Source organism: Pelophylax lessonae, assembly GCF_965119305.1.
Source record: "Pelophylax lessonae genome assembly, chromosome: 3".
Lineage (NCBI taxonomy): Eukaryota > Metazoa > Chordata > Amphibia > Anura > Ranidae > Pelophylax > Pelophylax lessonae.
The window spans coordinates 532,516,704-532,530,928 of NC_138770.1; the positions used below are offsets into that span (position 1 = coordinate 532,516,704).

Here is a 14,225-nt window from a genome sequence, read left to right on the forward strand (position 1 = left end):
TAATGGGCACAGAGCTCCACTTCGACTCAGACGGCAGCAATTTGGAGGTGGGGTACTGGAATGGGCTGGTATTATTAAAGATAAGCACGTTGGATCTTTTCGGGTTGAAGTTAGACTCAAAATGAACTCCCAAACCTACTACCAGTTTTTAGAAGACACTTTCTTCAAGCAGTGGTACAGGAAAAAGTCTGCATCTTTCAAGAGCACCATGATATTTAAGCAGGACAATGCTCCATCACATGCATTAAGTACTCCACTGTGTGGCTAGCCAAAAAAGGCCTTAAAGATGAAAGAACAATGACATATTTACGTGTATTCAAGCGTATTTTCACGCATATGCATTCGCCCAATTTTGCGCGAATAAGTATACATGAAAACTTTTTTCGTGCTCTTGGTCTGTACAATATGTAAATTTGTGCACATGAAGAATAAATTACTGACCAAAAAAGCTGATTTTTCTATTTTTTTTTTTTTATGACGAATGCACAGTGCTGGTTTACGCGCCTGTGTACACAGGCACATTACAATTAAAGGGCTGTATTTTAGCCCAGTAAAAAAAAAAAGCTGTACTGAGCTTTTTCAAGCTGCAGTGTGTAGGAGGCCTTAAAGCTTCCCAATAATTGCACACACACATAGATAATCTCCTAAGAAAGTCAAACCGTCAATTTTATTTTACTAAATATTCAGGTTTGAGGTTTTTTTAAATTTTGGATTGATCGAGAGCACTGTAGGTTTTTTCAATAATGAAATTAATTCCTAAAAATCCAACTTGCCTAATAATTGTGCACACACTGTATAAATATAAAAACCTACTCAATGTGGAAATGTACAGATGACTGTAGATGATCGAACTCTGAAGCAACATTTTGATAGGTCCCCTAAACAGCTTGGTGCCCCCCATCTTTCTGATAAAATCTCTGTGGGTCTGAACATTTTTCTGTACTTTAATATAAACAGCTTACTAGTGGCCTTCATAAACCTCTTATTTTTGCCCCCTTTACACTGACGTTAAGTGAACATTTCCAAATAAAAGCCCCATGTATACTGATAGCTAGTAAAAGCAAGGCCCCTTTAAAGTGTGCAATCCATATAACCATGCCTGTTTAATTGGTCAGTGTAAATGCCCCCTCTTATTTTGGTGGTCAGCAGGAAGAAGAATGCACCCCTTAAATTGCTGGTCAGTGGGAGCAAAAATGTTCTATTTACACTGGTGGTTAGGAAGCAAACAAAAGATGTCCCCTACATTGATGCACAGGGACAGAAAGGATACCTCCCCTATATAGGTGGTCAGAATGAGGAGAGATGCTCCCTTTCATTGGTGGTCAGGAACAGGTAGGATGCCCCTCTACACTGATGGGCAGGAAGGATTATCCCTTACAAGGATGGTCAAGGGCAGGAAAAATGGAAGACTTTGCATTGACGGTCACAGATTTTAAATTTGACAGAAGCCAGAATGGAGACGCACCCCTAAATTCTGTAAGAGCGGGTGGTGGCTTGAGTTAGGGGAGCTGCAGATGCTGTGCATGCATTATATTGCACCCTAAATATGGGTATAACATCAAACATCTTTAGAAAGATGGCGTTAGCCTTTAAAAAGAATATACACTCCTATCCAGGGTTTAAAGCGGTAGTATCCCGCTTTTTTTCCACTTTTAACTACAGGTAAGCCTATAATAAGGCTTACCTGTAGGTACAATTAATATCTCCTAAACCGGCACAGTTTAGGAGATATTTGCAGTGCATGCAGCCGCTCACGCGAGCGGTGCATGCGCTCTGAAGGTCCGGCGGACCTTAAGCTTCCCTTGCCGGGAGCTAGCCGGAAAATCACTCCCGCGCGCATGCGCGGGAGTGACATCATCACGGCTCCGGCCAATCACAGCGCCGGATCCGCCGAACCCGGAAGAGACGCCGTGGGATCATGTCAGCTCCCGCAGCGGTGTCCGGGGGTCTGTGTCGGGGCTTCGTTCTAAGGTAATTCATAATGAGCTAGTATGCGATGCATACTAGCTTATTATGCCTTTGTCTTGCAGGGTTTTTTTTTTTTTCTGGGTTTACAACCGCTTTAATTCTGCATTCTGACATACAGATAGCCTCTAGGGAAAGCACCACCAAAACCATATGAAATTTTACCATGAACATAAGCAAGCATTTTAATCATGTATAAACGGTGTCAGAAAGTGCTTTTAGTTAAATGTTATAATAGGAAAAATTATGCTCACTAAAAACATCTTTGTTTCCCTTTTAGACTAACAGGAAAAGGAATTATATTTTTTAGTCTTAATTATATTGCAAAATGCAAATGGGTAGAAAGTGTTCAAACTTATTCTCTACAAAAAGACAGTTAAAATTATTTCACAAATTATTCCATGAAAGAGAAGAAAAAATACCTGCTTTTCCATCTGTTTTAGGATCCATAATTACAAACTCTGGTCGCAGTTTACTTATTCTTCGCCCTTTGAGAACAGGCACCAGACCACCCAGGTACTCCAAGTAAAGAGTATAGCACGGTCCTCCAACCTCTGGATCATCCTCTGTCCTCTTCATAGTGCAGTGCAACCTCTCATTTCCCGACGTAGGGTAACTCACAAAATCTCGCATGTTATTAGGGTCAGGAATGGGAGGCTTAATAGAACATAATTAAACAATTTAGAAAATCCATGGCAAGGCTGAAGTACTATACTACCTGCCCTTTGATGAAACTAGCTTTATTTACTGAACCATCAATATTCTACTCAGGTCTGCTTTGACAGTTTTTACTGTTCTACACTAACTACATATTCCACAATAATCGGTAAGGACACAATGCAGTCCTGAACAGATCAGATATACAATATAGCAGTTAAATTATCACACTTTGCTACTTGCTTCATACAGTTTCACTAGTTCCAATACATTCTAAAAGCCTAAAGCGGAACTTCACTCTCTCAATCAACATTGACTATTTTTAATCCTTTACGCTGCTATGCTGATAGGAAAGTATATCATATATTTTCTTTTCTACATTTCTTAAGTTACTTCCTGCTTTCCATGCCAAGGCAAATGATGTAATACAGGTTTTTTTTTTTTTTAAGATATGCAGAGGGGTTTTCTCATAAACACCCTCCTGTCTGCATGAGCTAAGGGTACATGGATTCCAAGGCAGTAAATGCTACATTAATTATCTGCCTTTATTCAAGATGGCCATGGCCAGAAATGCTTTGGGGTGTTTTTCAAAGTGATTTCTAAGCAAAATAGAGCATAGAGACATGGATAGATGGGGCTGATTGCTCTAAATATTAAAAATGAATTGAAGTTTTTGGTTTGCGGTGCTCAGATGCAGTGTAGTTAGAACTATGGTCTTTAAATAAATCTAAGAGGGGTGTGTGTGAGATAGAAATGAAGGAGGATTTGACTCAGTCATGGGAGGTAAAAGGATTTTTTGACTTATTGGAAAATAGTTGGGTTATACTGCCCCACATTGGTTTCCTTAGTTGAGTTCCAGAAAATGATTTAACAGCAAGTACAAAAATATTTTTTGCTTTAACATCCATTGAGGGCCACAGAAATTCAGGATTTCTTAAACAGTCATGTCGTTCAAAAAGTTGTTCAACTGAGGTAAACAAATCAGCAAATGAAAGGTACAACATGTGTTGGGATAATTGTACTAAAGTGTATTTAAATAAATCAATACCTCATTTAGGCCTAGATGAAGAATGATTCAAATCTATACAGTATATGGAAATCGCCATGACCAAGGGAAGAAGGAAAACAATGATCAACCTAGTGCTCCACACCAGGACAGATAATCACTGCTAAGGAGAAACTGGTACCTAAAAGGAAAAGATTGACCTTTGCCAGTGAAGTAGAGGACCAACCAATCATAAACATTCCCTTTGCAGATCAAGAGATGCCTCAGGAGAGGGATAGGGCTTAGGAACATCAAGCACCACAAAATTTGCAAACACGTGAGGAAAAAGTACTTCCTGTGGGGAGGGGTGCAAGTTCAAAATGGATACAATTCCTTAAGGATAGGCCCTTACTAGAGTAGGGATCAGAGGTCACAGAGTGCAAGTAGCCCAAACATACCTAAAAAGATGCAAAATTAGTGCAATAATACCAGAAGGGTGAAGAGGGGTAGCTGAAAAAGTCAAGGGTCTAGAATAGAGGCTACAAACCTGAGCACCCAAATGCCTAGAAAGCAAATAAATATAAGACCCATCAGAATGAACATCCTTCTACTTGCATTAATGGGGTGCATTTTCATGCAGAGGAGATAAGGGGACCTCTGGCTTTGAGACAGGCTGTGACTGCCTGCTAGGTACTGCTGCTGTAGTAAATGGAGAAAGAAGAGGTTCCTCTGCCCCATCCAGAGACCTCCTGCATTGAGGCAGGAACACACTCAGCAGTGACATTGCAAATTACAAGTGTCAAGATCCAAAGAGACGAACTCCCTTGAAGAGCAACCAAGTCAGATGTTCTTTGGAAGTATCATTGGTGTGCCAGGCACATAGCCAAAGGGCCCTACTCATATGAACAGACATCAACCACATGCAAGACACACGCTTTGATGCTTGTAAGAGGCCATCACAGCTAAAGTACATGGCTCCATATGTTCCAAACGCTCTATGAAACAATTTCCTTGCTGAGGGAAAAAGCACCAACACATTCTCAGAAGGGGCCCAGGATCCTACATGTTGTTTCCAGTCCCCATAGAGGAATGGTTTAGATACCTAGTGTAGTGGCATGGTATTTGCAGCTGTATGAGCTCTAAAAGACCTTGGGCCTTGCAAACCATTCCCTAAACGTTATGAAGTATGCATCAATCAGGTTAGAAGAAGCCCCTTTAGAATCTGGACCATAAGCAGTTTGCTCAAAAACAGCCTCTCCAGGAGTAGACTGTGAGGACGCTGAATAAGTGATGGCAATAGGAGCCTCAGATAATAGGAGATTGATGTTACTGAGGATGGCGCCAGTGTGAGCTTAGAGCAGATTGCACCAGCACATGGGAACAGACTAACAAAAAGTTGGACATGGAGGAGGTCTAATCTGACAGCTGCAAAAACTATGATGAGGATTACCCTATAATAATGGGGCCCCAGTATCGAACTACAAAAATGTAGTAATATTTTGTCCAATTGGGTGGAATCTTCTGTTTTATTTTGTTTGGTGTGTTTAGTGTTTTGAAAACTGCACCCCATCATTTAATCAGGTGGATGAGAAGGAATGAGATGAGGCACAGGCGCTGGTTCCTTCTGGGGATACCAAGAAACCTTCCCTAGAACAAGAAAGAGCTGACTGCACACACACTTCTCTCAGTATTAACCCTTACTGCAATGAAACTACCTGTGGTGGGAAATATTAAAAAAAGTGTGCAACTGCACAGCAGTGAGGTAGCTCCTGAGGCTTCAGCCTGACTGGCCCTTACATCACAGGCTGCACCACGACTCTGAATTATGAAAGTGCTCTGTGGCTAACGCAATTTACAAAAATCTGAAAAGCGCCGAAAGCAGAGCCCAATGCCTGAATGTCACACTCCAGACTAGCCTCACAAGGCTAGCTTTCCAGTCCATCAGGGTTGAGGAACAGCTGCTATTCCTGCTGCTAAAGGTTACGCTAGTCTAAATATCTGCTGTGTAGAGTCTGTAAAGCAGCAATTCTGGAATCTTGAATGAAGTTAGAAAAGAAAAAAGGTCTACAGTGGACTGAGCGGCTTGATTGAAGTGAACAGAGAAAAACAAAGTAAATTTTTAAAAAAGCTAGCAAAATATAGTTAGACATTTTTCAGCAGAAAATACGTCCAACCTTCTATTACACAAGAAAAAACAGGCATGCGAGTTAGAGGCAAGGTTATAAGGGGCTGTCTTCAACATTTTTTGCCATTGTCCTAAACCCCTGTAGGCAGCAGTATATCCTGGCTGTAAAAATGACCATGTCCCTCAATGGGTAATAAAGAAGGGTTTTTCGTATTTGCATAAGATTATAATCATTTTACTCATTCACACATATCAAAGTGGTGCAGAATCAATGTGTTAACCACATGTACGATACAATAAAACATATTGGTCTATAGATCAAATCCGATTCAGGGCCTGTGAAAATGGGCTTTTGTTCACTTCAAATGGGTTTTGAATTCCCATACTAGTCTACAGGAATGCAAAACCAAATGCGCCTGTCAGTGAATTCTGATCGACCTCACAAGCACCTTAAATAGATGTAGAAGTTGATAAAAGCCAAAACCCTCTGACACAGGTCCTAAATTTTAGTGTATGGATTACTTTACTGGCTACATATTTTTTTTAGTTACTAACATATGATTATTAATTATACACGTTGCTGGTTACCTTAATGGTAGGTATAAAGGCGGTGGTGAGGTAAGAGCAGAGCCGAGGAGGCAGACTTAGTTTGCTGATATCCTTGTCATCACGTAAGGAGCTGGCAATTGCTTGCTGACAGAGTAGCTGTAAACTAGCAACCCTGTGCTCTACACGGACAACATACAGCGCCGGACCAGAGGCCAGGAAAAGTCGGGAATCTCTATGGCCCCAGCAAATGGAAGTGATAGGACGCTGCAGAATAAAGTTACACATTAGGAAATTACCTAGACAGTAAATTTTGCATTACTATAGGTTGTCTCTAAATGACCAAATAAAAATACCACTTTTATATTATTGCAAGCATTGAGGGCAAATCATGAATGATCGATTGATTGATGATTGTACCGTTGCACATTTTCACATGCGCCAAATGGCATGTTGCCCCAGCACCATGCGGCTTGGTGCGGAGCAATTTTTTTTTAAAAAAAGGTAAAGGACTTCTTTCTGTGTTTTTTGCGGGTAGTGCAGCCCATGATGTGTGTACCTAATGCACATGCACAGATCCTACCAATTCTTACAACAGCGTACTCAGTCTCCACTGCATATTACAGTCCCCTCCCCATTCACATCAAGATCCCCTCTCGATGAGTGTCCTCAGCTCCCCCTTTACATTATCCCCCTCCACCCCTTCCCACTTTACATTATCCCCCTCCACCCCTTTCACAGTAATGTTCTCACACTTCCTTGACATCAACCCCAATTAACAGTAATGTCCTCTACCCCCATTTACACCATTCCCCCACATTCCAGTCCTCAGTCCACTTACATTCTAATCCTCAGCTCCCACCACATTCCAGTCCTCGGCTCCCCCCACTTTGATGTCCTCCGCTACCCCCACATTCCAGTCCTCAGCTCCCCCACATTCCAGTCCTCAGCCCCCCCACATTCCAGTCCTCAGCCCCCCCACATTCCAGTCCTCAGCTCCCCCACATTCCAGTCCTCAGCCCCCCCACATTCCAGTCCTCAGCCCCATCACTGCAATCCTTGGCATCCCCCCACATTTAGTCCTTAGCTCTGTTTAACTTCATCTCCCACATTGTCCTACCTTACACAGACAGATTGGAGGGAGACATGCTGCGCTTTCTGAATGGAGGCGGGCATTGCAAGATAGTGATTGGCTGCTAGGACTGCCCTTCATCCTGGCAGCCAATACCCTGCTTCTTAACCTCATGCAGCTCCGCCCTCCATCCAGAACTGTCCCGCCTCCCGTTGTTGGCTCTGTGAGGATTACAGAGCGACAGCAGGGGGGAGAAAGGGCTCCTAAATGGCAGGACTGCGGCGGTCCGAATGGGAGAGTGACGAGGTCTGCATTTGGCCGGGTGTCTGCCATTTAGTGATGCCTGTCCTAGAGGTTCCTTCTAGTTAGCAGTAAACTATCCCACAAGAAGCCTCTTAGTGGACATCTGTCTAAGATTCTCAGAGTACTTCAGGAGGTAGAAAGATAGATATATATATATATATATATATATATATATATATACACATATACACACACATTTTTTTTTTTTAATCTTGAATGTACTGAGAGTGAGATGTATACATTTTTTTTTTATATCTTGGATGTACTGGGAGTGGGTTGCTTTCTGAAAAATTTTATGTATGTATATATATATATATATATATATATATATATATATATATACACACACACACACATTATATATATATATATATATATATATATGTACATACATACACAGTGGGTGAAATATTATTAGATCCCCTGCAGATTTTATAAGTTTACCCACTTACAAAGAAATGAAGGGTCTATAATTTTTATCATGGGTGTATTTTAAATTATAGAGACAGAATATAAACCTGAAATATGGAAAAAAAACACATAAAACAAATGCTATAAATTAAAGCAGCTCTTTAGTCATTTTTTTCATCTTTCCATCTATTAAATCCTCTCCCCTTGTTTTTTTCACTTTGGATAGTAAAACATTTTATTTCTGCCAGTAAATACCTTATACAGCCCACTTCCTGTTGGTTTGTCCGATAAAAAGCCTAGGCTAATGGCATCATGCACAGCTCTCTCTAACTCTTGTGAGTTTGTCAGCAAGGAAGGGAGGCATTAGTCATAGGAAAGCCAATGAGAGCTGGAGGGGGCTGGATGAGGGCAGAGATAGCAGGAGACTGCAGAGATCCATAAGTATTTATAAAAGAGAGGAGAAATGTGCAGGCAAGCAGTGGTATGAGTGTATCGGTCTGTCTGCCCACAGTTAAAATAGCTGCCACCAGACTTGTGAGGGAGATTTCTGTAGCATATTTGGCAAGTACAGAATCACAGTATATATATAAAATAATATGCAAAGTGGTTGGAGGGAAGCTTCAGAATGGCAAAGATGTTTTTCTTACAACTTACTATATGTGAGCAGACTACAGTTCCTCTAAGTTGCAGTTCAGTGAGTAAAATAAGTATTTGATCCCCAAGCAAAACATGACTTGGTACTTGGTGGAGAAACTCTTGTTGGCAAGCACAGAGGTAAGACGTTTTTTGTAGTTGGTGACCAGGTTTTCACACATCTCAGGAGGGATTTTGGATCACTCTTCTTTACAGATCTTCTCTAAATCGTTAAGGTTTTTTGGCTGTAGCTTGGCAACTTGAAATTCAGCTCCGTTCATACATTTTCTATAGGCTTAAGGTATGGAGACTGGCTAGGCCACTCTGTGAAATTAATGTGCTTCTACTTATGCCACTGCTTTGTTGCCTTGGCAGTATGTTTTGGGTCATTGTCATGCTGAAAGATACATCCACAACTCATCTTAAGTGTTCTGGCTGAGGAAAGAAGGTTCTCATCCAAGATTTTAAAATACATGGCCCTGTCCAATGGCCCCTCAATGCAGCAAAGTCAGCCTGTACCTTTATCCGAGAAAGAGCCCCAAAGTATCATATTTCCACCTCTGTGCTTGACTGTAGGGATGGTGTTCTTAGGGGTCATAATCGTAATTTTTCCTCCTCCAAACACAGCGAGCCGAGTTAATACCAAAGAGCTTAATTTTGGTTTCATCTGACCATAGCATCATCCCCACAGTCAAGCACAGAGGCGGAAACATTATGCTTTGGGGCCGTTTCTCTCCTACAGGTACAAGCCGACTTTGCTGCATTGAGGGGCCAATGGACAGGGCCATATATTGTAAAAGCTATATATATATATATATATATATATATATATATACAGTGGGTACGGAAAGTATTCAGACCCCCTTAAATTTTTCACTCTGTTATATTGCAGCCATTTGCTAAAATCATTTAGGTTCATTCTTCTTCCTCATGAATGTACACATAGCACCCCATACTGACAGAAAAACACAGAATTGTTGACATTGTTGCAGGTTTATTAAAAAAGAAAAACTGAAATATCACATGGTCCTAAGTATTCAGACCCTTTGCTGTGACACTCATATATTTAACTCAGGTGCTTTCCATTTCTTCTGATCATCCTTGAGATGGTTCTACACCTTCATTTGAGTCCAGCTGTGTTTGATTATACTGATTGGACTTGATTAGGAAAGCCACACACCTGTCTATATAAGACCTTCCAGATCACAATGCATGTCAGAGCAAATGAGAATCATGAGGTCAAAGGAACTGCCTGAAGAGCTCAGAGACAGAATTGTGGCAAGGCACAGATCTGGCCAAGGTTACAAAAAGATTTCTGCTGCACTTAAAGGTTCCTAAGAGCACAGTGGCCTCCATAATCCTCAAATGGAAGACGTTTGGGATGACCAGAACCCTTCCTAGAGCTGGCCGTCCGGCCAAACTGAGCCATCGGGGGAGAAGAGCCTTGGTGAGAGAGGTAAAGAAGAACCCAAAGATCACTGTGGCTGAGCTCCAGAGATGCAGTCAGGAGATGGGAGAAAGTTGTAGAAAGTCAACCATCACTGCAGCCCTCCACCAGTCGGGGCTTTATGGCAGAGTGGCCCGAGGGAAGCCTCTCCTCAGTGTAAGACACATGAAAGCCCGCATGGAGTTTGCTAAAAAAACACCTGAAGGACTCCAAGATGGTGAGAAATAAGATTCTCTGGTCTGATGAGACCAAAATAGAACTTTTTGGCCTTAATTCTAAGCGGTATGTGTGGAGAAAACCAGGCATTGCTCATCACCTGTCCAATACAGTCCCAACAGTGAAGCATGGTGGTGGCAGCATCATGCTGTGGGGGTGTTTTTCAGCTGCAGGGACAGGACGACTGGTTGCAATCGAGGGAAAGATGAATGCGGCCAAGTACAGGGATATCCTGGACAAAAACCTTCTCCAGAGTGCTCTGGACCTCAGACTGGGCCGAACAAGACAATGACCCTAAGCACACAGCTAAAATAACGAAGGAGTGGCTTCACAACAACTCCGTGACTGTTCTTGAATGGCCCAGCCAGAGCCCTGACTTAAACCCAATTGAGCATCTCTGAAGAGACCTAAAAATGGCTGTCCACCAACATTTACCATCCAACCTGACAGAACTGGAGAGGATCTGCAAGGAGGAATGGCAGAGGATCCCCAAATCCAGGTGTGAAAGACTTGTTGCATCTTTCCCAAAAAGACTCCTGGCTGTATTAGATCAAAAGGGGGCTTCTACTAAATACTGAGCAAAGGGTCTGAATACTTAGGACCATGTGATATTTCAGTTTTTCTTTTTTAATAAATCTGCAACAATGTCAACAATTCTGTGTTTTTCTGTCAGTATGGGGTGCTATGTGTACATTCATGAGGAAGAAGAATGAACTTAAATGATTTTAGCAAATGGCTGCAATATAACAGAGTGAAAAATTTAAGGGGGCCTGAATACTTTCCGTACCCACTGTATATATATATATATATATATATATATATATATATATATATATATATATACACACACACACACACACACACACAGTGGGTGAAATATTATTAGATCCCCTCCAGAACACTTAAGCTAGGTCATGAATGGGTCCTTCAGCATGACAGGGACCCAAAACATACTGCCAAGGCAACAAAGGAGTGGCTCAAGAGGAAGCACATTAAAGTCAAGGAGTGGCCTAGCCAGTTTCCACACCTTAATCCTGTAGAAATGTTATGGTGGGAGCTGAAATTTAGAATTACCAAGCGACAGCCATGAAACCTTAGGGATTGAGAGAAGATCTGTAAGGAAAAAAAAAAAAAGAGTGGATCAAAATCCATCCTGAGAGGTGTGCAAACCTGATCACTAACTACAATAAACATCTAACCTCTTGTGCATGCCAACAAGGGTTTAACCACTAAGTTAAGTTTTGCTTGGGGATCAAATACTTATTTTACTCACTGAACTGCAACTACATTTTTAACATTTGTATCATGCTTTTTCTGGATTTTTGGTTGATATTTTTTCTCTATGATTTAAAATAAACCTATGATAAAAAATTAGACCTTTCATTTCTTTGTAAGTGGGCAAAGAAACAAAATCTGCAGGGGATCAAATAACTATTTTTCCCAGTGTATATATATATACACACACACAAGACATGCTTGTGCATACAATATGCATCTTGAAGCTTCAGCAAAGTTTTCATTACATTGATGAAAGATTACATTGATTTGCTAACAGGGTAAACTTAACATACAACCACCTATTTGTGTTGAAAATTGAATTTGAATTATTTTTCATACCTGTACTGGAGTCTCCAGAGTATAGATATGTTCTCCACGCACATTATAAAACTTTATAAGGGCACTCTTCAAAGAAGGACCATTGCCAAGATCTGGTACAAGGTTTTGTTTCTCCATCCCCGCAACAGCAAGCAAATCTCCTTGTGTGCACCACTGAACTACTACATCTGAAACCAAACAAAGAAGCCTTAATTGATTAGCAACCAGCAGTGGTAATCATTTATCAAATCCTGTAATGGGGTACTGGTGAAGCCAGCAAATATTGTATGGTATTCTTCCTTTTATGTTGATAAGAAAGATCTCCTAATTCAAGTGATGACACCAGTCTCCTGTTTCTGCTGACAACATGAATTTGTACTGTTTGTTCTGCCAGGAGGACCAACAACGTTGCTGCTAATTGAGAGGCAGTGGCTTAGCTTTGTTGGCCTGCAACACAAAAGGATTCTGCTGCAAGGATCTCCAGGTAAGAAATGTTGCAATAAATTCACCAAAAAAATGTTGTTTATCAAAACTGTATACAGTGATGTATGATGCCAAATAAATTGCTCCAGGAGTTAGGAACAAATGTATTTTTTGCAGTAGGGTCCCCCCTGCACTGCAAAGTTAAATGCTTGTTAAAGTGTTTGTTACCCGAGCATTTCATATTCCTGATCTGTGCCTGTTGTACCATGCACTTGTATGAAAAAGTATCCTGTTCTATTTGTATTGCTTCCTTTGTGTGAAATACCTGTTGTTCCTTACAGTCCCTCAGCTTTTCCATTAACAAACTGACCACACTGGGCCTGAGAGCACATTGTGTTCACTTCTCTAAATGTGCTGAGAACTCAGCCTGCTCTCCTCCAATAAGCAGACTTGTCCTGACACCCCCCCCCCCCCGCACAGCCATTCACTGAGAAGCACAGTGTACTGTTGCTCCTCTTCCCCCAGCTCCTATGCAGCTAAGAACAAAGGGAGCAGATAGAATGTGATCACTTTTAAAAAGGGGGAAACAGGCATTTTTATTTTATATCTATACACAAATGTTTTGCCTTTTATTTCAATTTGAAACTAAATAGCCTGTTTTACAAGGTGATCATTTACAATCACTTTAAGTCTAGGGGGCAAAGGAACAGGCAATATTGCTTGCCTTAAAAGGTATTAAAAATTCAAGTTAGACTTACCGGTAACTTGTTTTCCAATAGTCTTTCAGGACAGCACCTTAGAGAGATGGCTCCTCCCTCTCCTCATCAGGAAACACCCCATCCACCAGATTTTAAAAGGAGGCTTCTCCCACCATTCATCAGTTTGTAGAAGAGTACCTCCGGCCCATGCTGGAACACATAAACAGATATGGTTAATCACAGCAATACATTTTATACAATAGGGCGGGATCCTCCTGCTGTCCTGAAAGACTATTGGAAAACAAGTTACCGGTAAGTCTAACTTGAATTTTCCCTAAAACGTCTTTCAGGACAGCACCTTAGAGAGGATTATCGAGACTTACTCAATTTAGGGAGGGACCACAGCTTGCAGGACCTTTCTGCCAAAAGCCTGATCTTCAGCTGCCAAAAGGTCCAACCTATAGTGTCTTGCAAATGTAAAGTAGCTTGACCACGTAGCCGCTTTGCAGATCTGATCTGGAGTGGCACCAGCTTTCTCTGCCCATGTAGTGGCTAACGCTCTAGTAGAGTGAGCTCTGATCCCCTGTGGGGGAGACAATTTCATTTGGGAGTAAGCCTCTGAAATAGCGGATCTGAGCCATCTGGCTATTGATCCTTTTGATGCCTGGCGACCTTTTTTGTTGCCAGAGAAAAGAACAAAAAGAGAGTTTGATGATCTAAACTCTTTAGTAACCTCCAAGTAGTGTATAAGAACCCTTCTTACATCTAGGTAGTGAAAGCCTTCTTCCTTATCTCCTGATGGATTAGGGCAGAAGGTAGGTAACACAATTTCTTGTGAGCGGTTTCTCGTTGAAGCTACTTTTGGGAGAAACCCTGGATCTGTCTTGAGAATTATCCTGTCTGGATATATGGACAAGAAAGGTTCGATAGCTGATAAAGCATGCAATTCACTGATTCTTCTTGCTGATGTTATTGCCACCAAGAAGACCGTCTTGAGGGTAAGGTTTTTTAGTGTAACCGTTTCTAGTGGTTCAAAAGGTTCCTTTGTGAAGGCCTGAAGGACCACCGACAAGTCCCATTTGGGGAAGCTTCTGACAGGCACTGGTCTGGAGCGGGTAAGGGCCCTGAAAAATCTGATGATTAAAGAT

The 14,225-nt window shown here is 41.4% G+C and overlaps 1 protein-coding gene across 1 annotated transcript in view; it reads right to left on the bottom strand.

The window, feature by feature from the left end:
- Positions 1–14,225, bottom strand: part of TULP4 (TUB like protein 4) — a 245,458-nt gene that overhangs the window by 39,866 nt on the left and 191,367 nt on the right. Inside the window, exons 6-8 of the mRNA XM_082251611.1 lie at positions 11,978–12,144; positions 6,321–6,545; positions 2,388–2,622 (exon numbers count right to left, since the gene is read on the bottom strand). Coding sequence (XP_082107737.1) covers positions 2,388–2,622; positions 6,321–6,545; positions 11,978–12,144 — 627 coding nt within the window. The remainder of the gene's footprint in view (positions 1–2,387; positions 2,623–6,320; positions 6,546–11,977; positions 12,145–14,225) is intronic.